The 20,185-nt window shown below is 56.0% G+C and overlaps 1 protein-coding gene across 1 annotated transcript; it reads right to left on the bottom strand.

Annotated features, from left to right (window-relative positions):
- Positions 1 to 788: 788 nt before the first annotated feature.
- INSRR (insulin receptor related receptor) lies at positions 789 to 20,145 on the bottom strand. Its single transcript, XM_003937855.3, has 22 exons — positions 19,593 to 20,145; positions 14,200 to 14,751; positions 12,332 to 12,635; positions 12,100 to 12,242; positions 11,745 to 11,889; positions 10,041 to 10,255; positions 9,719 to 9,845; positions 7,289 to 7,527; positions 6,734 to 6,901; positions 6,395 to 6,590; positions 6,150 to 6,191; positions 5,855 to 6,075; positions 5,488 to 5,624; positions 5,243 to 5,405; positions 4,958 to 5,063; positions 4,246 to 4,298; positions 3,814 to 4,043; positions 3,209 to 3,319; positions 2,910 to 3,069; positions 2,463 to 2,592; positions 2,190 to 2,324; positions 789 to 1,898 (listed from the first exon to the last, which is right to left on the bottom strand). Exons 1-22 carry the CDS (start codon positions 19,675 to 19,677, stop codon positions 1,655 to 1,657), a joined length of 3,906 nt encoding a protein of 1,301 aa, XP_003937904.1. The 5' UTR covers positions 19,678 to 20,145; the 3' UTR covers positions 789 to 1,654.
- Positions 20,146 to 20,185: the final 40 nt, after the last annotated feature.

The raw sequence follows: 20,185 nt of genomic DNA, 5'->3' as shown, positions 1-20,185 counted from the left end.
GCAGACTCGTGCCCACTCCACTGTGGCGTGAAGGAGCTGTGGTTTGCAGGACAGCTGCTGGCGGGGGTGAGCAAGGATGCCCAGAGGGGCCCATCTCGCCAGACCCAGAGAGTGCGGCGTGGGTGTGGCATGGCAGCTATGCCCCAAGCCTCTGGGTGCAGGAAGCTAAAGAGTCCTGAGCTGTGGCAGCCCCTTCCGCTGCCAACCCCTTCGCCAAGGTTTGAGGTCATTCTTTTGCAGCTCCTCCCTTTCCAATGCCCTTACAGCACTGCCATAAAAGCCTGGAACTGACTCTCCTGTGCGACACCCACATGCCTCAATGGCATCTCTACATGCAGGACAAACACTGAGATTCTGGCCCCCCAGGATAACCACAGGGTGCCAGACACAAGGACCCTGCTCTGCTGCGTGTCCCCTGGCTTGGGTGGGGGGCATTTGGCATGAACAGGTGATGTCATCAGGGCCTCTTCCCTGTCCCATGTCTGCCCACTTAAAGTCTGTCCTATGACACTCCAGAAAATACCCACCCAGTGGACCGATAGAACAGACATAACAAGGGCTGTAATTAAGATGAGGTGTCGGGGCCTGGCTGGTTCTGCTTGGAGGCTAGACACAAAGGTTCCCTGCCGGGCTCAGCCACTTCTGGTCCTGAGCTGGAGATAATAGCAAGATTGTCCTGCCTCACTGCCATGGCAACCCTGGCTGCTCGGGTCCTCATGGAGGTGGTGTTTGACAGCAGCGTATTTATACTGTGTCTCTGCCTTAGGGTCACCACCTCGAGTCCCAGAGGAGGGAGAGAGGAAGTTCATCCAGTGTTAACACCATGTAGATGGAGAGATAATGGGCTGCCTGGGACCAGGGTACAAACAGGCCTCAGCATTTATTGTGCCTTCTTCAGTCTTCCCATGAGAGGCAGGGGTTGGGGGCAGGGCTGGGCGAGGGAGAGGGGAGGGAGGAAGATGAGGCTCTTAAAGCCTTAAGCATCCAGGTCAAATCATTGAGGGGAGGGACTGGAGAAGGGGTGACTGTCCTCCAAGGGATGCACCAAGCTTGGGGGGGGCCCTAGGTGGGGCAAGAGGAGAGGAGGTGAGGGCTGGCAGGCTGGGAACCACTCCCCAGGCCCCTGGCTTCTCCCCACACCACCTGGTCAGTGGGGCCGAGGGGAGGAGATGAAAAGCAGTGGCAAGCAAGGTGGCCATGTGGCCCCCCAACCCTGCCTCCCACATACGCAGGGAGAGCGCCCCAGGCCCGCTTCTGATTGCTCATCTGATCTCAGACATGTCGATGTCCCTACCTGTCCACAGGAGGCTCCAAACTGAGGGGCAGGACTTCTAGGCTGGGCAGAGCCCCTCTTCCTAGTCTGAGTGGGGTCCCTTGACTGAGGGCAGGACATCCGTCCCTGGTCCCTGGCCCCATCTCCACTCCTTCTGCTGTGACCCTGCTTGCTTTCCCCAGGGACTCAGAGTCTGAGAAACTCCTATGGTGAGACCACTCTGGCACCCCACAGCCTTCCCTGCTCCTGTTCTCTGCCCCACCCTCGGTCACCCCCTGCCCTGTCTGCGTGGGGGTGAACATCTAGACATCTCAGCCACAGAGGTTGGGTCCCTTCCTCTCTGCCCATGGGAGGCCAGTCAGCCAGGGAATGGGGTGCCCCTCAGTGCCCTGGACCCCCATTTTGAGGGCTGCAGTCTGAGGAAGCCGCTCTTGGGGTGGGTGAGGAGTCAGGCTCTGCATCCATGGGAGGCAGGGAGCCCCGGCCGCCCCGGCACTCTGGGCTGTAGTAGAAGGAGAGGTGGCGGAAGGAGGGCCGCAGCTCCTCCTGTATGCTGTCCAGAATGTGCGTGAAAGCTGGGCGCAGGCGCGGGTTCGGCTGCCAGCAGCGGCTCATCAGCTCCTGCCTGGTGGGTGTGGGGAGCAGGGTCAGAGGCATCCTGGAGCCCCTGCCACACTCAGCCTCCTGCACTGAGGGTTAGTTGGTGGAAGTGGGGGTCGTGGGGCATTATGCCTGGGAGAGTGAGAGGGGATTAAATGGGAGTTGTGGGGGTTTGGGACAGGGAGGGGTGGGGCTAATGGCTGAGGATCAGTGGATGTCGAAGCATCAAAAGAGGTGAGCCAGAATCATGGGGGTGGGGGTGGGGAAGGGTTGTATGTAGAGCAGTGACGATGAAGGGGGAGGGGAGGTGACTCACAGCTGAAGGGGACAGCCTTCCAGCTCCTCCAGGACCCCGCCATCCATGACGAACTTGAGCACTTGCTCGTTGGACAGGCCCTGGTAGGGTTGTTCAGCCAGGGTCACAATCTCCCAGAGTACCACGCCGAAGGACCTGGAGGGCATGCAGGAGCGCCTGAGCCCAGCATCCTTCATGCTGCTCGGTGCACTCTGAGGGAGGGGGGGTGTCCCAGGCCCCTCCCCAGATCCCGCCTCCACATCCCTGGAGCCCTATGCTCCATCTCGGCCCCACCAGACATCCGAGTGGGTGGTGAAGATCCCATCTTTGAGGGACTCAGGGGCCATCCAGCGCACGGGCAGCAGCCCCTTCCCACCCTTGCGGTAATAGTCTGTCTCATACACGTCCCGAGTCATCCCGAAGTCTGGAAAGTGAGGGAGAGGGTGGAGGAGGTGTGGGGCATCAGAGCCACACACTAGCTTCTGCCCCTGGGATACCTCTCCCAATCTTCTCACCCTCTAGAGTCACCAAGAACCCTGGAAAGTAGGGGCTCAATAGACCTCAGAGCTCATCCCATCCAAACTCCTCGGCCCTTTGAGGAGAGACTGAGATCAAGGGTGGGCATGACTTGCCAAAGGTCTCACAGGCTGTCAGGGCCAGGGCTATTGGTCTCCTGATCCCTGGTGTAGGGGAGTCTCTCTACTTTCCAGGCTGCCCTCATCTGCCTGGTACCCTCCGTACCCCCGATCTTGACGGTGAAGTCCTGGGACACCATGCAGTTGCGGGCTGCGAGGTCTCGGTGCACAAACTTGTTGGCGGCAAGGTAGGCCATGCCATCTGCAATCTCACCAGCCATCTGGATCATATCCCTCAGTGCTGGCTGTGGGAGCCCAGGGTTGTTCTAGAGTCAAGATTAGGGGCTGGTGAGGAAGGAGCACAGAGGCTGGTCTCCAGTCCAGAACTGGTCCCTGCCCCCCACACTGTGCCCAATTCTTCTCTCACTCCCCAGACCCTGGGCCCAGGGTCTCCCTGGTCCCTACCTCTGCCTCAGGCCGCAAAGATCGAAGATGGCTCTTGAGGTCCCCACGGGTCATTAACTCCATGATCACCAGAGTTGGCTGGCCCTGAGACACCACACCCAGGAGACGCACCTGGGACAGACAAAGGGCCTAGGAGACCCCCTAGCTCCCCTTGACCCATTTGGCCAAAAGACTGATCTGCTATGACCACAGTCTTAACTCAGACACCAAACCTGACCCTAACCCCAACCATGACTATAACCTGACTCCTGACCTAACAATGCCCTGACCCTAACCCATGACCTTCATCATAGCTGATGATCATCACAATCATGAACTTGGCCCAATTTTGGCCTTGAGCCCAGTCAGGACTCTGATAATGATCTGGACGGTCGATATTGATCCCTAACTATGACTAATCTCAGCCCTAGCCATGACTCTACCATGGCCCTACTATGACCCTGTTTGACTCTAACCCTAACCACGACCTTCACCCCAATTAGGATCCTAACTTTGCCCCAGTCTTGACTTTAATGGTGCCCTAACCTCATCTCTGACCCTTTCTTTCTTACCACATGACCTTTACACTAACTAAGACCCTGACAATGCTCCTGGTTCTCCCTTACCACATGGTGACACTTGAAGGCCTTCATGACAGAAGCTTCCTTGAGGAACTCGATGCGTTCCCGTGGGCTGGCCAGCTCGTTCACCGTCTTCAGGGCCACAGGCACGGGCTCCTCTCCAGCCTCAAGTCCTCGTGCCAGCCCCTCATATACCATCCCAAAAGAGCCCTGGCCCAGTTCCCGGATTATCGAGATCTGCTCCCGAGGCACTTCCCACTCATCAGGGATGTACACTGCCAGGAGGTGGAGGGTCACAGGCGAGGATGCTGCTGTCTGCCACACCTCTTATCTGTCCACCCCCCAACTTATCTTCTCCTCTTCTGAAGGGCTCGGGTTCCAAGGCTACCTTCTGCAAGAAGGTCTCCTGAAAGTCTGCCCCTCCTCCTCTCCCATCTCCCTTTCCTACACCACCTGTCCACCCACTCCCAGACCTACTATCGGAGGCGCTGAAGTACTCTGGATTCACAGAAGCATACAGGGTTCTGTTTCTGCAACAGGAGGTGAGGGGGGGTCAGGCTGGAAGGGTTCTCAGGAAGGAACGAGCAACATCAGAAGAAGGAAGAAGGACATTTCAAGGAGGAGGGAAGCTATTGACCACACCCCCAGCCTCGGTCAGGGTAGCCCTAAGTACCCTCCAAGCTGGCCTTGGCCCTATTCCTGGGATTTGTCAGGGAATAGGGAGGACACAAGAGTAGAGGGGCTTCCACCCCCTCAGTTAGTCCCTGTAGCCCAGCTAATCAAGGTCCAGGCCCATGTTTCTCTTGCAGTCAGCCCTGGAAGGATCTGACATCAGGCATTCTGGAACACATCCCCAGGCCTCCTGCCTCTCCTCCTAATAAGGGACCAGCTTTATTATTTCTCAGCTTGGGCTGAGAGGGTGGTGACCAACAATCCCAGTGTGGCTGGACTGAGGGGTTTCCCAGTGGAACTTTTACTGATAAAACCAGGAAAGTCCCAGGCTAACCAGGATGAGTTGGTCACCCTAGCCGAGGGGTATGTTTCCTCGGCGCAACCCCAGGGGAAGAGTTACTGCCTGTATGGAAGACCCGTCTTTCTGCTGACTTATCTACCTCCCTGTGACTGCACTGACCTTATGATGAGGGCTCCGGGAGAAAAGGGGGTGAGGATGGGTGGGGCTTGTCATCACCTCTTCTTGCCATAGAAGAAACCAAGGGCAGCAAGAACGATGAGCAGCATGAGCCCCACGGGGGTGGCAGTGAGGAGAGCATGCAGCCCTCCAGCGTCCTCCTCCTCTGGCAGTCAGAGGGCAGCAGAGGGCAGGGTCAAAGGTGTAGAAGTTAGAGGGAAGGCCATGCTTCTGTTTTCATGCTGGGAGGTAAGGATGGGAGGGATGTGGGGGAGGGACCGTGCTGGGCTGGGGACCAGGTGGGGCTCTTCGGTGATACAGGTCTGGGACAGAGGCTGTGTATACCTGGGCCAGGGATGTAGAAGGCAACGCTGTCTGTCCAAGAGCCATTGCCAGCCAGTGAGGTTGCCCGAACCCTGGCAGAGTAGTTTCCAGGGGGCAGCAGGGCCAGGTGGACTCCTCCAAACTTCGCATATCGAAGACGTGACACACACAGCACTGTGGCCTCCTGAGAGTGATGCAGAACAGCTGTCTGGGAAGGGGATGTAGGCATAAAACGGGGCCGGGATGGGAGTCCCATGGGCACCTACCTCTCCCGAGCGGCGGTACTTGATTTCGTACTTGAGGATGAGTCCGTTGGGGTCTGGTGGCTCGAGCCAGCGCAGGAGGACACTGCTCTTGCTGGAGGCCTCCCAGGCCACCTTTCCTGGAATAGCATCAGCCTCTCCTGCGGGAGGGGGCATCCAGCAGCAGGGCCAAAAGTGGTTCCTCTCACCTTCTGTTCAAACCCAAGCTCGACTGGGCTGAGCTGGGAGGTGGGGGAAGCTTTGGGATTATGGGAACTGAGAGGGGTGAGCAAAGCGAGGGTCTGGGGTTAGCGGGAGGTCAAACCCCAAACGCTTGCACAGGGTCCTTGGGGTCGGTGATGGGGGTAGAAGGTGTGTGGGGGTCACCTACTGTGGGGCATGGTGCGCGCGAAGACGAAGGTGGCGGCGCTGCAGCCCACGGTGTGCGCCGCGTGGTTGCAGGCATGGATGTCGATTCGGTATTCTGTGAAGTGGCGCAGGCCGCTCAGCACCGCTCGCTCACGGGGCACCTTGTCCTCTTGGATCCCGAAATCCGAGCTGTTGCCCCCCAGCTGGAGGGGCCCAGCTGCCCGGCGGTGCCGCCCTGAGTCCCTGGGGAGAGCGAGTCAGAGCCAAGGCCCAGCCCCAGGAGCAACGGCCTTGAGCACCGGCCCAGCCCTGCTCACCTTTGGGGGCTCTTGTTGATGGACGTCACCTTCCAAGGGGATCTGGGGAGGCCAGGGGTAGCCCTATGAGGCCTGTCCGGATGCATCCCCGTACCCTCTGCAGCGTGCACCGCCTCCAAATCCGCCCACAACCTTGGCCCCGCCCACACAAGGGAGGCCCCGCCCACAAGCCCCACCCTTCCCGCAAGGCCTAACCCTAGCAGGCCCCACCCATCAGACCCGCCCAGGCCACGCGCTCTTCGCACTTGGGGATGGTGATCGCATTGTGTAGAAAGTTTTCAAACTTCTTCTGGAACGAGGCCTCTTGTGCTTCCAGCGGCGGCAGAACCTGACCAGGAGGTGGGTGCTGGCAGGGGCAGCAGCCGGACTCCATCTCCGCCTCAGGGTCCCCGTCTTCGCGGTCGAAGCGCGGGTCGTTGTTGCTGGTGGGCAGCCGCAAGCCTGGCACCGCGGCGGGAAGACACTAGTAAGACAGGCGGTCTACCCGCCCCTGATCCCCCACCTACCACGGCCCTGCGCCTCCATCCCCACTTCCCCTCCCCACTCCCCGCCCCGCGGCTGGCCTGCGCGGGGTCCCTGCGCACCGCGGTGGCAGTAGTCATTGAGGTAGAGGTCGCTGTCCTCCGCCAGCCGCTGCCACAGCACCAGGTAGTAGGTGAGGTTTCCATTGCGCTGGGTCGGTGGCTTCCAGCGCACCAGGAGGTGGGAGGAGGAGTTGGATGTGGAGATAACGTCTTGGGGCACCGTGGGAGCTAGGAGTGCCAGGAGGATGCAATCAGGGCTTGTGGGTCTTCCTTCTGCATACTATCTAGTAATGACCCCCTCTCTCTGGGGTCCAAAAGCCCTCTTCTCCCGAAGAATAGCTAATCCTCAACCCCACCTTCCTAGAACTCAGTGTTTCTGTCCCATCATTTGCCATGGGCCCTTCAGTTGGCTCAGCTATTAACCCTGCACTGTCCCAACCCCAGCCCCGGAAGGACCCAGGCAAATGCCCCTTCTTCTTTCTAGGACTCAAGCATCTGGCCTCCCAGCCTCTGTGGGTCAGGTGTTTGGTGTCCTGGCTTCTCTATTTCTGGTGCCTGTGCTCCCCTGTTCTTATGGATGCAGGCATCTGACTCTTGCACCGTCCAAATGCCTACCTGCAGGCAGTGTTCTGAGATAGACAATGGGACTCTGGGCTCCTTGATGGGGGCTGTCCTCAGCAGTGGTCAGCGTGATGGCCCGCACAAACACTGCGTACTGTGTCCAGGGCTTGAGGGGGCCTAGGGTCACCCCTGGCTCCTGGGTGCGGCTGAGGGGCAGCTCCACATCCAGCAGGTTCCAGCTCTGGGTTCCACAGGCATCTGGACCCACGTGCTCTGTGGCATTCTGGAATGGACTGAACACCCATCCCCAGAGCCGAGGGGTCGTTCAACCCCACCCACAAGTTCTGGCACCGCCCCCACAATCGCCCCAGGACTGTCATTGTCCTTCCAATACGTATAAGGGCAAAGCCATGACTCCAGCCACCTGTTAGACCTGTGGGGAACCCTGCGATATCTGTGTCATCAGTGAAATTTGTAATGATATATCTTCTCATCCTTAGCAGGGAATATTGAGCTCTAGTTTCAATGAATATTCAAAAAATCTTGCGTTGCACAAATAAAACTAGAAAATGTGTGTGAAAGAGTCCCTTTTCCTAGAAACAGCAAGCAATGAGGTTATTTTAATCCCCCTAAGTGTAATTGCCTGGAACCAGGACCAGGAGACTGCTCCCTTCCCACTGTCTTCACCTAGGCACTTGAATTGACTTCGGAGGTTTATGAGCCTCCTGAACTATAGGCAAAATTTTGTACATGTGTGTTTTTCTCGAGAGAGGGTTCTGAGCTTTCAGCAGCTTCTCAAACATGTCCATGAGCCTAAAAGGCCAAGACCCACTGCCCCCAGCTCTGGCCCCAGGGAAATTAACTGGGGCCAGAGGCCACTAGTGCTGGCTGTCTGAAGGTCCGTTTGAGCATAGGGCTTGGGGAAGCATCACTGGCTTTTGGGGTAGAAGAGGGTTCACTGGGGGAGATGAAAGCGGGGCCCACATGGGCTATAGCATGGGAGACAATGGAACATCGCATTGAAGTTCATGGTATTTGTTTCTTTGGATGGGGAAGTGAGTGGTGGAATTCATGTTGAGCCAGCGACAAAACTTGAGGGAGATCAAATTGGTGGCAGTGGAGGACCTTCAGTTCGCTCAGCTATTGTTCACTCCCAGTGGCCTCACTGGGAGTGCCTGCCTTTGTTGGGACCTATATGCAGGATAGTCCAGAAGCAGGTTGGGAGTGCAGGGCTCATAGTGGGTGTCATGGGAGCAGGTGTCCTGTGAGGCATGACACACCGAGCAGGCCTGGGTCTGTTTGGAGTCAGGATTGGGCAGGATTGGCAGTGTGTGTCTCTGAGGGAGCATTGTTGCAGCCACGCTGCAAGGCAGTGATGTTAGGGAAGCTACTTGAAGGAACCCCAAGGTTCTCTGCTCTTTGAGCCCAGAGATGGCTGTGTACAGCTGTGCAGGTTGCAGACTGAACAAGCTGGGGCCCTGGGGGAGATTCACATTGCAGTCATGCCTGTGCTCTTTAGAGTACAGTCCATGAACCAGCAGCTTCAGCATCTCCTAGGAGCTTATTAGACATGTGGATTCTTGGGCCCTGCTCAGAATAACTGAATCAGAATCAGTGGGGGTGAGGCCCAGGAATCTGTATTTAACAAACTCTCCAGCTGCCCATGCTAGAGACCTTCACCTACCACTGAAGCCAAGGAGAGCAACTGACCATTTGAATGGGTTTCCTACCACTGACTTCCTCTCTCTTCCCAAGCCAGACCCTGAGCCAGTGGTCAGCTAAGTCTTCTCCATTTTAATTCACAGGAAATGCTTCCAAGCCAGGTGGCCCCCATCTTTTATAATATCTATCAGAGAGAGAGAGTATGCTCCTCACTCCTGCCCTCCCAGCCTGCATCCGAATCCATTTACCTCCTCTAAGGATGTCTCCTTTTGATTCCTAGCCACGTTTTTGGAGAAGTCCTTCCTGTGGTCTAACCACTATCCCTACTGTTAGGGTCAGTTGACTCTCTCCAAAGAAAAGAGACCAGGAGGTCTCTGCTCCCTCCCTTCCTAAGGCTTAAATGAAACGCTGGCAGAGCTGCTCATAAAACTGGCCAAATTAGTGGGCGCTCCCCAAACCGCTGCTTTGGGGGCAGGAGCATGTGGTCAGTGGAGAACATTAGCATAGTGAAGGGAAGTTTAATTATCCAAGCCTTGCCAGCAGGATGGCTCTCTTGGGCTCTCAGAAGCCCTGTCTTCTCCATTTCACTTGGTGAGGGGAAACCGAGGCACGGAGGCATGAAGAAGGCGAGGGGAGAGAGACAGACGTGGGCCCTACCACGGAATACAACTTGGGGGCTACTGTCTTCCCGGGTTTTCGTAGCCTCGCTGAGCTCCTCCCTCAACTACCAGTCTGTGGTCCCGAAGAAATTGGCATCCTCTGGTTCCGGCCCCGCCCCCGCTCCGGCCCCGCCCCCGCTCCGGCTCAGTCCCCGGCACTCACGACTCCTTGTAGTACACTATGAAACTGAGCAGGTCTCGGGCCTCCAGTGGCTCGTAGCGCTCCCAGCGTAGCAGGACGCGGTCTGCCTCCGTCACGTTGGACACGAAGCGCAGAGTGCGAGTCTGGCCTGGGTGGGGCGAGGGGCCTGCTCTCAACCGCTCCTGCCAGCTGCTTGAGCGCCCACCCCGACCCCGCGGCATCCCATTCCCAGTGAGATCTCTGAAGAGAACTTCTCAGACTGCCCCCCTCGAGCACCTCTCCCCCCGGGTGCGCGCGTCTAGTGTGTGGCCTCGAGGCCACCGTTCTGGGGTTGGGGTCTCACAGGCGGCGCGGTCTCCGTTGGTGCGGGGGTTGATCTCAGCCTTGTTCTGCCGACCTCGCGTGCCCGTCACCTCCTCCAGTCGGTAGATGTGCTCCAAGCAGAGGCGCGGGTTGAAGGCGAAGTAGATCTTGCCCACGGGGATGGTGAGCCCCGCGGCCACCCAGGACCCTAGCTGCTGTAGGTTCTGGTTGTCCAGCACGTAGAGAGTGTAGTTCCTGGAGGAGGCCAGGAAACCTTGCTCTGTGGGGAGGTGGGGGCAGGGGGTGGGAAGGGGGTGGCTTATGGGTTCCTCCTGGAGGGGTTTTGCTGGGCCCAGGGAGGGGGGCACTCAGTGTCCGCCTCACACCCAGCACACTGGGGGCATTCGTGCAGACCCACTCTGTGCCATGACCAGGAGTGTGATGTCTGCCAAGTCACCCCCTCTTTTGGTTTTCCTAATTAGTGAAATGGGGCCTGCAGTTTCCCTGACCCCATCCCTCGATTTTTTTTTTTTTTAGAAGGAGTCTCACAGGGTTCACCATGTTGCTCAGGCTGGTCTCTAACTCCTGGGCTCAAGGGATCCTCCCGCCTCGGCCTGCCAAAGTGCTAGGATTACAGGTGTGAACCACTCTGCATCTGGCCTGGATGGTTATTTATTTATTTATTTTCTGAGCCGGAGTCTCCCTCTGTCACCCAGGCTGGTGTGCAGTGGTGCAATCTCAGCTCATTGTAACCTCTGTCTCCCAGGTTCAAGTGATTCTCCTGCCTCAGCCTCCTGAGTAGCTGGGACTACAGGTGCCCACCGCCACACCTGGCTAATTTTTGTATTTTTTTTTTTTTTTTTTTTTTTTTTGAGACGGAGTTTCGCTCTTGTTACCCAGGCTGGAGTGCAATGGCGCGATCTCGGCTCACCGCAACCTCCGCCTCCTGGGTTCAGGCAATTCTCCTGCCTCAGCCTCCTGAGTAGCTGGGATTACAGGCACGCGCCACCATGCCCAGCTAATTTTTTATATTTTTAGTAGAGACGGGGTTTCACCATGTTGACCAGGATGGTCTCAATCTCTTGACCTCGTGATCCACCCGCCTCGGCCTCCCAAAGTGCTGGGATTACAGGCTTGAGCCACCGCACCCGGCCTAATTTTTGTATTTTTAGTAGAGATGGGATTTCTCCATGTTGGCCAGGCTGGTCTCAAACTCCTGACCACATGTGATCCTCCTGCCTTGGCCTCCCAAAGTGCTGGGATTACAGGCGTGAGCCACCATGCCCTGCCTGGATGGTAATTTAAAACGTTCCTTTTATTTCAAAAAATCCTGCCTACATTATAGGTAGGCCTTGACTGGCAGGTGATAGGAATGGGTTTTAAACCCAGGCAGTCTTGCTTTGCAGCTGACAGGACCAGATAATAACAATTATAGCCAACCCTTATAGAGTTATATGTAACTGTAATTTATATTGTATACACTGTGTTCCAAGCATTGTTTGATGTGCTTTACACATAACAACTTGAGTAATATTCGAAACAGCCCTACAAAGTAAGTAATGTTATATTAGTCCCATTTTACAGATGAGAAAACTGAAGACCAGAGAATTTAAGCAACCTACTCAGAGTCACATGGCTAGTGAGTAGAATAATTGGTTCCAGAGCCCATTCTCTTCACTACTCTTCTGCGAGTGTTGGAGGAAGGGGTGTAATAGAAGGAGCTGGCCAGAGGCCTGACCCTTACCCATCTACCATGGCGTCTCCTCGGATTAGCTTGAGGTTCTTGAAAAAGCCCAAGGACACGAGGGCAAAGGAGTGCTTGATTTTGAGGAAGCCGGTAATGGTCTCTACCAGCCCCAGGCTGTGCTGCAGCTGCGGCTCCAGGTTGTCTAGGGATAGGGAAGACAGGGCTGGAGCAGGAGCAGGGAAGGTAATGGGTCTGTGGGGCAAGGGGGCTGAATGGGGGGCTGGGGAGGTAGGCCCTCAGGGCTGGAACCCAGGATGATGCAAGGTGGTGCTTAGTCGGGCCCATTGTAAGGGTGTGCCTGGGAGGAAGGGTATGGCCAGGAGGAGGGGTATGACCCAGAGTAGGTACTGACAGCCCTGTCGAAGGTTGAGGATGAGGCTTCCCTCCACATGCGTGCAGCCCACCAGATCCTGTGCCGCCTGGATGGAGTCGATGGTCTTGGTGCCTACCTTGCACTCTTTAGGGCACAGCCCCTCGCATTTGTGGCAGAATATGCTAGCAGGAGCAAGCGGATGTCCTGAGCCTTGGACCAGCTTGGGCCTCCTCACTGCTCCCAAGGCGCCCCCCACCCTCCCTACACTCACCTGCTGCTATTACGGGAGAAGCCAGAAGGGCACTGGGCCAGGCACCGGCCCTGGTGTATGCCAAAGGTGGAGGCGCGGCCGGGCACAGAGTGCAGGCTGGCACAGCGCTCAGCTGTGACACAGCGCCAGGACTCATACTGGTAGGTACCTGGAGGGCAGGCCCACAGGCAGGCACCCTGAAAGTAGAGGTGGCGGCAAGCTACACAGGCACGAGGGTCTTCTGGCCGGCTGCAGCCCCCCAGGCATTCGGCGTGGCAGCACTCGCCCCCCGCTGTGCAAGCCAGCCCATGGGGGCAGGGGCACACTGTGGGCAGAGTGGTGTGTTAGACCTTGGCCATGCTCCCTCAGTCCTGGCTGCCCTTCCAATGCTGGCCCCACCCCGTTTCTCTTGGGATGACACTCAATCTGCACCCAGGTCCCTCTCATCCAGGTGACACTGGCTGCCGACTCTGTTTCCCTCTGATGCGATTCTTAAGGACAAGGCCTGTGGCCCTGTCTGTGGCTCCCCACCTCCCACAGTGCCTAGTTGGGGGTGTCAGAGCTCAGGACAGAGCAGTGACCTTGTCCATCAGGGTTGTTGCTCTCCAGTCTGCTGCCCTGTCTGTCCTGTCTAGGCCTGGTGCCCAGATCATGGCTGGGCATGGTGCCAAGGTGAGCCAGCCAGCCTCTCCTGAGCAGCTAGGCCCAGGGGCCTGGGAGTGTGTGCAGGGAGGGGCCGACATCCGTCGTTTTACCCACGCTCCTGCCTGTATCGCCTCCCACTTCAGCTCCCTGCCCTGGACAAGAGGTGGCTCCAAGCAGCAGTGGGAGGGTTTGGGGTTGGGGGCCCAATTGTCTAAAAACTGCATAGTGGCAGCTGGCTGGCTGTGGGAACTATCTGTGGGGCGGAGGTCAGCCAGGTCGTGTTGACACTGTACATGAGAGGATGCCGGCAGCTGTGTTTACAGCCAACAGGGAGGCATCAGGGAGGTGGGGCGCAGCCGCTACAGTGGGGATCTGGTTACTCTCCCACCTGCCCTGCTGCTGAGGCACTGGGGGTGAGAGGAGCTGACCTCCAGGAGCTGAGTGGAAAAGACCCCCAGGCTGGGAGACCCCAGATCTGCTCCCCACCTCTGAAAGGTCTTCCTCACCTTTTCTGTAACTTTTCACTTCCTCTTCCTCCAACCATCCCTCTGTTTTCTCCTTCCCCCTTTCTCTACTGCCTCTTTCCTCTCAGAGCATCGTCCTAAAGGCCCCACCTCACATCTTTGCTCTCACCTGCTCAGTTCTGCATGGATCGATCGCCTCCTTTCTTCTCCCACTCACCCCCAACCTCAACCTCCCATTACAGTACTGCCAGCTGACCCTGGATCACTAGGCTGCGGCCACTCTGATTAGGAACAGGGAACTGCTACCATGACCCTGGCACTGCTCTGACGCTTTGTAGAATAACTCATTCCTCATGCCACCCAGTGACCCTTTTTACAGCTCAGGAAACTGGCACAGAGAGGCTGGGTGAATACAGCGATAAGTAGTAGAGCTGAGACTTGAACCCAGGCCCTCTGGCTTTGGATTTAGCCACTGCCCCACACTGCTTCTTGTGCTGCCTCCTCTCTGTTTGTGCCTACTCTTTTTTCCTCATGCCTACATTGAACCTGTCCTTCACCTACTCTGTGATGCCGTCTTGAGCCTTCCCCTTGGCTGTCTTACGCCACATTGGTTATTTAACTTTTCTGAGCCTTAGTTTCCTTACCTGCCTCACAGGATGAGTGAGGATTAAAAAACAGTGGCAGCTGAAAGTACCGACCCAAAACACCCTGTGGCCACCCAGCCCCAAGTGCCCCTGCTCTTTCTGATCCCTGCAGTCAACATTGTATGCCAGTGCCCACCTCTCTGGCAGTGGCTGGAGGTCCAGCATCTGTAATCAGTGTGCCCGCTGAAGGTGGTCTTGGCGCAGGGCTCGCCAGCAGCACCCAGCACACCAGGGCACACGTCAGCACACTCCTCGTCCAGCTTGTTGCCCACGATGTGGTTGGCGCCAGGTGCCGGCTGCAGCAGTCCCCAGTCAATGGTGGAGAGGTGGCAGAGCTCCTGGTTCTTCTCCACACGCACAGCCCCACGCAGCACGGCCCCAAGCGCAGGCAGTCCCACGTCACGCAGATGCGGCATCTCAAAGATGACCAGTGCATAGCCCAGGAAGAGGCGTGTCCCGCGGATGACGGCTAGGTTGGGGAAGAGGTCGCGCAGGCTCTCCAGTCCATAGACACGGAAGAGCAGCAGGTAGTCGGTGACCTGGGTGAGGCGAGGGAAACTGAGGCCGCGGAAGTCCTCCCCAGTGGCTGTGAACATGAGCAGGATCTGCAGGTGGCCCTCCACCACGCTGCAGTTCTCCAGCCGACGAAGCTCTGCCGCCTCTGAGCGAATGTCCAGGCTGGGGCACACTGTGGGCACACATGGCATGCCGCGGTGAGTACAGCCTAGGCCAAGCTCCCCGTCCAGCCCCAGCAGCTTTGGAGGGGAGCACGCTGGCAGTAGGACAATGAGTAAGGAGCCAGGCTCTTCTCTGGGTGTGAGGTGGCCTCTGCCCTGGGCCTTGGAGGGCTCACCTGCAGCCTGCGGGGTCTCTACCAGATGAGCCACACAGGCAGAAATGAACTCCTGACCTTCTCTCCCAAGCCCATTTCCCCTTCTTCGTTAATAGCAACATTCCTGCAGTGGGGCTTCCAACCGAAAGTCATCCTTAATGCCTTTCTCTTTTACCTTCTGCATCCTGTGGGTTTATCTTTAAAATGTATCCAGAAATGGCAGGGTGTGGTGGCCCACCCCCTGTAATCCCAGCACTTTGGGAGGCCAAGGTGGTCAGATCATAAGGTCAGAAGTTGGAGACTAGCCTGGTCAACATGGTAAAACCCTGTCTCTACTAATAATACAAAAATTAGCTGGGTGTGGTGGTGGGCGCCTGTAGTCCCAGCTACTTAGGTGGCTGAGGCAGGAGAATTGCTTGAACCTGGGAGGTGGAGGTTGCAGTGAGCTGAGATCACACCATTGCACTCCAGCCTGGGTGACAGAGCGAGACTCTGTCTTCCGTCTCAAACAAAAAAAAATACACACACACACACACACACACAAACACACACACACACACACCCCCACCCACCCTCACCCAGACTCTGAACTGCTTGTCAACACCTTCACAGCTTCCACCATCATCTTCCCCTGGATTTACAGTCATAGCCTCCCAGAGCGTCTCCCCAGTGCCACCCTTGTCCCTCTATGGGCCATTCTCCATGCTGCAGCCAGAGTGATCTCAAAACAGACGGATCACGCTTCTTCTCTGCTTACGACCCTGTGACTTCCATCTCTCTTGATCTTATCAGAGCCTACAGGGCCCTGTACAATTTCAGCCCCTGTAACCTCTCTGACTTCATCCTTTTTATCTTCTTCAGCCTCACTGACTTCTTTGCTATCCTTTAAACAAGCCAGCAAAGCTCCCGTCTTGGGGTCTTTGTCCTGTTCCTTCTGGCCAGAACCCTCCTCCCTCTACATGGCTTGCTCACCTCCTTAAGTCTGGCCCAATGTTCCTTTCTCAATGAGGCCTTCTCTCACCATCAGACTTTATTTATTTATTTGTTTGTTTGTTTGTTTGAGATGGAGTCTCACTCTGTTGCCCAGGCTGGAGTGCAGTGGCACAATCTCAGCTCACTGTAGCCTCCATCTCCCGGGTTCGAGCTATTCTCCTGCTTCAGCCTCCGGAGTAGCTGGGATTACAGTTGCCCACCACCACACCTGGCTAATTTTTGCATTTTTAGTAAAGACGAGGTTTTAGCATGTTTTTGCAGTTTTAGTAGAGACGAGAGCTGGGTGGCCTTGAACTCCTGACCTCAAATGATCCGTCCACCTCGGCCTCCCAAAGTTCTGGGATTACAGGCATGAGCCACCACGCCTGGCCTGACCATCCTATTTAAAATGGACTTTTTACGTCTGTAATCCCAGCACTTTGGGGGGCTGAGGTGGGAAGATTGCTTGAGCCCAGGATCTCTACAAAAATATACAAAAATTAGCCAGATGTGGTGGTACATGTCTATAGTCTCAGGTACTCAGGAGGTTAAGGATAGCTTGAGCCCAGGAGGTCAAGGCTGCAGTGAGCCGTGATCACACCACTGCACTCCAGCCTGGGCGACAGAGTGAGACTCAATGTCTAAAATAATAATCATAAACTAAATAAAATAAAATTGTGGCACTCTCTACTCCCCCTTCTGCTTTATTTTTCTCTATAATTCTTAACACTGACTAATGTCTTGTGTGTGTGTGTGTAATGTTTTGAGATAGGGTCTCACTCTGTTGCCCAGGCTAGAGTGTAGTGGCGGGATTACAGTTTGCTGCATCCTTGACTCCTGGTCCCCTCAAGTAATCCCTCTGCCTCGGCCTCCCAAAGTGCTGGGATTACAGGTATCAGCCATCATGCCTGACCATATATTTATTTTTAACACTGGCTAAAATATAATTTATATATTAATATAGATATGTATTTATATAAATATATTTATTTTGTTTATTGTAAGCTCCATAAGGGCACGGATATTTGTCTAATTCACGTTGTACCCTAGTGACTGGTATAGTGCCTGGCACAAAATTGGCACTCAATAAAAATTTGATGAGTGAATGAATGAGAGCAGTGGTCTGAGCTACATAGATCCCGTGTCTCTCTCAGTCCTAAGGGAGTTAGATGCCTGTTCCCTGAATTTGATTACTCATGAAGGAGCGTTTCAGGGCTCCCCATTGTTAAAGAATCAAGTTTCAGTTCCTCAGCCTGACATCTCAGGGTGTAGGTGAACCATTCCTTACTTATGCCTCCGGGCTCAGAAGGGTCCTTCAGGCCTTGTCCTGCAAATCTCGGGTCAGACCTTCCTTCCCTGACCCTCTGGCCCGGAGTTAGTCACTTCCCCTTCAGGCTCAGCTACGCTTAGTCCAGTGCCTACACCAGATTACCTGAGGGCATTGCTCCAAAATTGTTGTATACATCTCTGCCATCCCCTCCAAAGAGGGTGGGACCCTTGTCAGTCAGCCCTGCATTCCCCCAGTTGTGCCCAGTTCAGGGCTGGAACCACTGGGAACTCAGGAACCATGGACAGTGGTTGTCTGGATCCCAAGCCTGCTCCTTCCTTGGGGACCTGGGTGTGTTTGGCTTCTTTACCAGGGCCCAAGCCCCATTCCCTTTTTCTCCCCAGACCCCTAAGGGGGCTGGATGCCTGGACTCACTTGCTCCCAAGAGGACCTTCTATGACTCCCCACTGCGGAAGATTCAAGTCTGAATGTTTCAGCCTGATATTCAGCTCCTGCTAATGTCTCCAGCCTCTACTTCCCTTCCGAGCCCTCCAGGTTATCACAAACACAACACAGCAAGAAGCCCCATTCCTGATAGTTTGTTAAGAGAGGTAGGCAGGCCAGGCTGGCTCCCTGGGGGTGACTTCACATCTTCTTCCAGTTGTCATTAATGGTCCTGAGCTTGGCTCTGCCCAGCAGCTGTGTGTGTGTGTGTGTGTGTGTGTGTGTGTGTGTGTGTGTGTTTCTGAGCCCATGCAGGTACACACACACAAAATAGAGGGAGAGAGAATGAGAAAACACTTCTTTCCCTTCCAGGCGAAAGCCAATCAGGCTCTGCAAGGCAGATGGGGGTTCTCTCAGGCGCCCACTTCCCATCATGCCCCTGCCTCTACAGGGCTCCCCTGATGGGAGTCATTTGGAAAAACAAATCTAAAACCTTCGCAGATTAACCCCTGCCTTCCCTCAGGACCTGGTTCTGTGCAGAGTTGCACTGGGAATGGAACATCTGGGTCCCCTGAACAAATACTAACCCCTCCAAGGACGTGCTCTTGTCCTGACAACCACACTGCCAGCTGGCATCTGCTGTGCAGGACAGGAGGGGGCTCAGTGGCTGGGGAAGTGCTGCTGTGCCTTACAGACAGAGGCTCAGTGACTAGCACCCTTCAGGGGACCTCCTACCGAGCCCATTGCATCACTCTGCTGTCTCCATAGGAAGAGGAGACTCCCCTAATTCTGGAAGCCCCCAGTCTGAGGGGCATCACAGGACCCCTTGGGCAGGCACCGAATGCTGGATTCCTGAGCTGGCTCAGTCTGGAGGGGAATGGTGGGACTGGGGAAGGGGATACCCCTTAATCTTTCCCTTTTTGAAGCTTCCACCCTCAGCTCTTTTTCGTCTTTCCATCAGGGAGGGCCCTGGCACCTCTATGAGGGTCATTTAGCCTATATAGTTCCTGACACCCCTACACCCCCATACTCTCCATCTCTCTCTCTCTCTCTCTCTCTCTCTCTCTCTTTTTTTTTTTTTTTTTTGAGATGGCGTCTTGCTCTGTTGCCCAGGCTGGGGTGCAGTGGCGTGATTTTGGCTTACTGCAACCTCCCCCCTGCCAGGTTCAAGCAATTCTCTGCCTCAGCCTCCTGAGTAGCTGGGAGTACAGGTGCCTGCCACCACGCCCAGCTTTTTTTTTTTTTTTTTTTTTTTTTGTATTTTTACTAGAGATGGGGTTTCACTATCTTGGCCAGGCGGTCTTGAATTCCTGACCATGTGATCCGCCCGCCTCAGCCTCCCAAAGTGCTGGGATTACAGACATGAGCCACAGCACCTGGCCTCATCCCCATACTCCAAAACCTATTCATGGGCAGTATTTAGCCCGGGGGACAGGCCCTGGGAAAAGCAGTTGAGGAAAAGCAATCTTCCCCCAGAACCAGCCTTTCTCCTGGTAGTGATTGGACCCTAAGGAGGGGGGGCGACACACAGGACAACAGGCCAGGGCCCTGGAGGCTGGTGCTCAGGACCCAGTCTAGCTTCACCCTTAGTCCTCTGAGCACAGCCTCCTGTCTGCAGCATTGCCTCCATTATTTCTTGGTGCCTGGTCCTCAGCTCCCTGTCCCACTCCGCCTCTTCCCATTCCATGGCCCCAGAGAGGACTTCTAACACTCACAGCCTCATTTTGGTTTTTAGGCAAGCTTTACTGGGATCGCAGTTTCACTAGTAGGGATGGAAGATATCTATTCGTCCCCGTTTTGAAGCCCTTCTCCCCTCTGAGGGAGCTGAGGGAAAAACACCTTTATGCAGGGAACTCACTGCTTCTCCTGCTGGGCAGTTCTCCTGAGAGCTTACCGCAGCCTCTGTGGTCCAGTGCAGAGTAAGAGGATGTGCCGTGGCTGCAAGCCCAGTCGTCTGGCTTCCCAGCTGGCTGGGAGAGAGGTAGGGGTCTGGGAGCCAGTTCTGGGGACTCACCTTCTAGTGTATCCAGGCCAAGTCCCAAGGAGAGTACGATCGCAGGCAGGCATGCTCCCCAGGGCCACAGACCGGGCACTGCCATTGTCCCAGTCTTGGCTTGTGTCCAGTCCCGGCTCTTCTGGTGGCTCTGGGGAGAAGGGTTTGACAAGCCCTAAGGGACACAGAGACCAGGGTTCAGATAGGAGACGGAGGGGGCAGGGGCAGAGGCAAGGAATTCCACGCAGCAGGAGACAGAAAACAAGGAATGAGAGTCACAGAGACACAAAGAGAGTGACAGGCAGGTGGAGACAGAGAGGCTCAGCATGAGACTGAGAGATGGGGACAGAGATGCAGACAGTGACGGGCAGAGTCTCAGGCCTCCAGAGGCAGAAAATGACACAGGGTTCTGAGCAAAAGGCAGGCCAAGAGGCCGGCCAACCCTGAGGGCGGAGCAGAAGGCTGGGGACGCTCCCAAGGAGGGCAGCATAGGACTCCACAGGGAGAGTCCCTGGATCCTTCTGGGCGCGCGGCCCCTCAGCGCTGGCTGACCTCGCTGGCTGCGGTCTCTCCCAGGGCGGGCACGCAGGGGCCGCGCCCAGCCCGCGCCCAAC

This window comes from Saimiri boliviensis, chromosome 19 (genome assembly GCF_048565385.1).
Source record: "Saimiri boliviensis isolate mSaiBol1 chromosome 19, mSaiBol1.pri, whole genome shotgun sequence".
Taxonomy (NCBI): domain Eukaryota; kingdom Metazoa; phylum Chordata; class Mammalia; order Primates; family Cebidae; genus Saimiri; species Saimiri boliviensis.
This window is presented reverse-complemented; position numbering and strand designations above follow the sequence as displayed.

Coding starts and splice junctions, on each gene's coding strand:
- INSRR (XM_003937855.3), bottom strand. CDS start 19,677: ATGGCAGTGCCCGGTCTGTGGCCCTGGGGAGCATGCCTGCCTGCGATC. Junction 5,064..5,242: donor CTTCTACATCCCTGGCCCAG/GTATACACAGCC, acceptor TCTGACTGCCAG/AGGAGGAGGACGCTGGAGGG. Junction 4,299..4,957: donor TTCTTCTATGGCAAGAAGAG/GTGATGACAAGC, acceptor CTCCTGTTGCAG/AAACAGAACCCTGTATGCTT.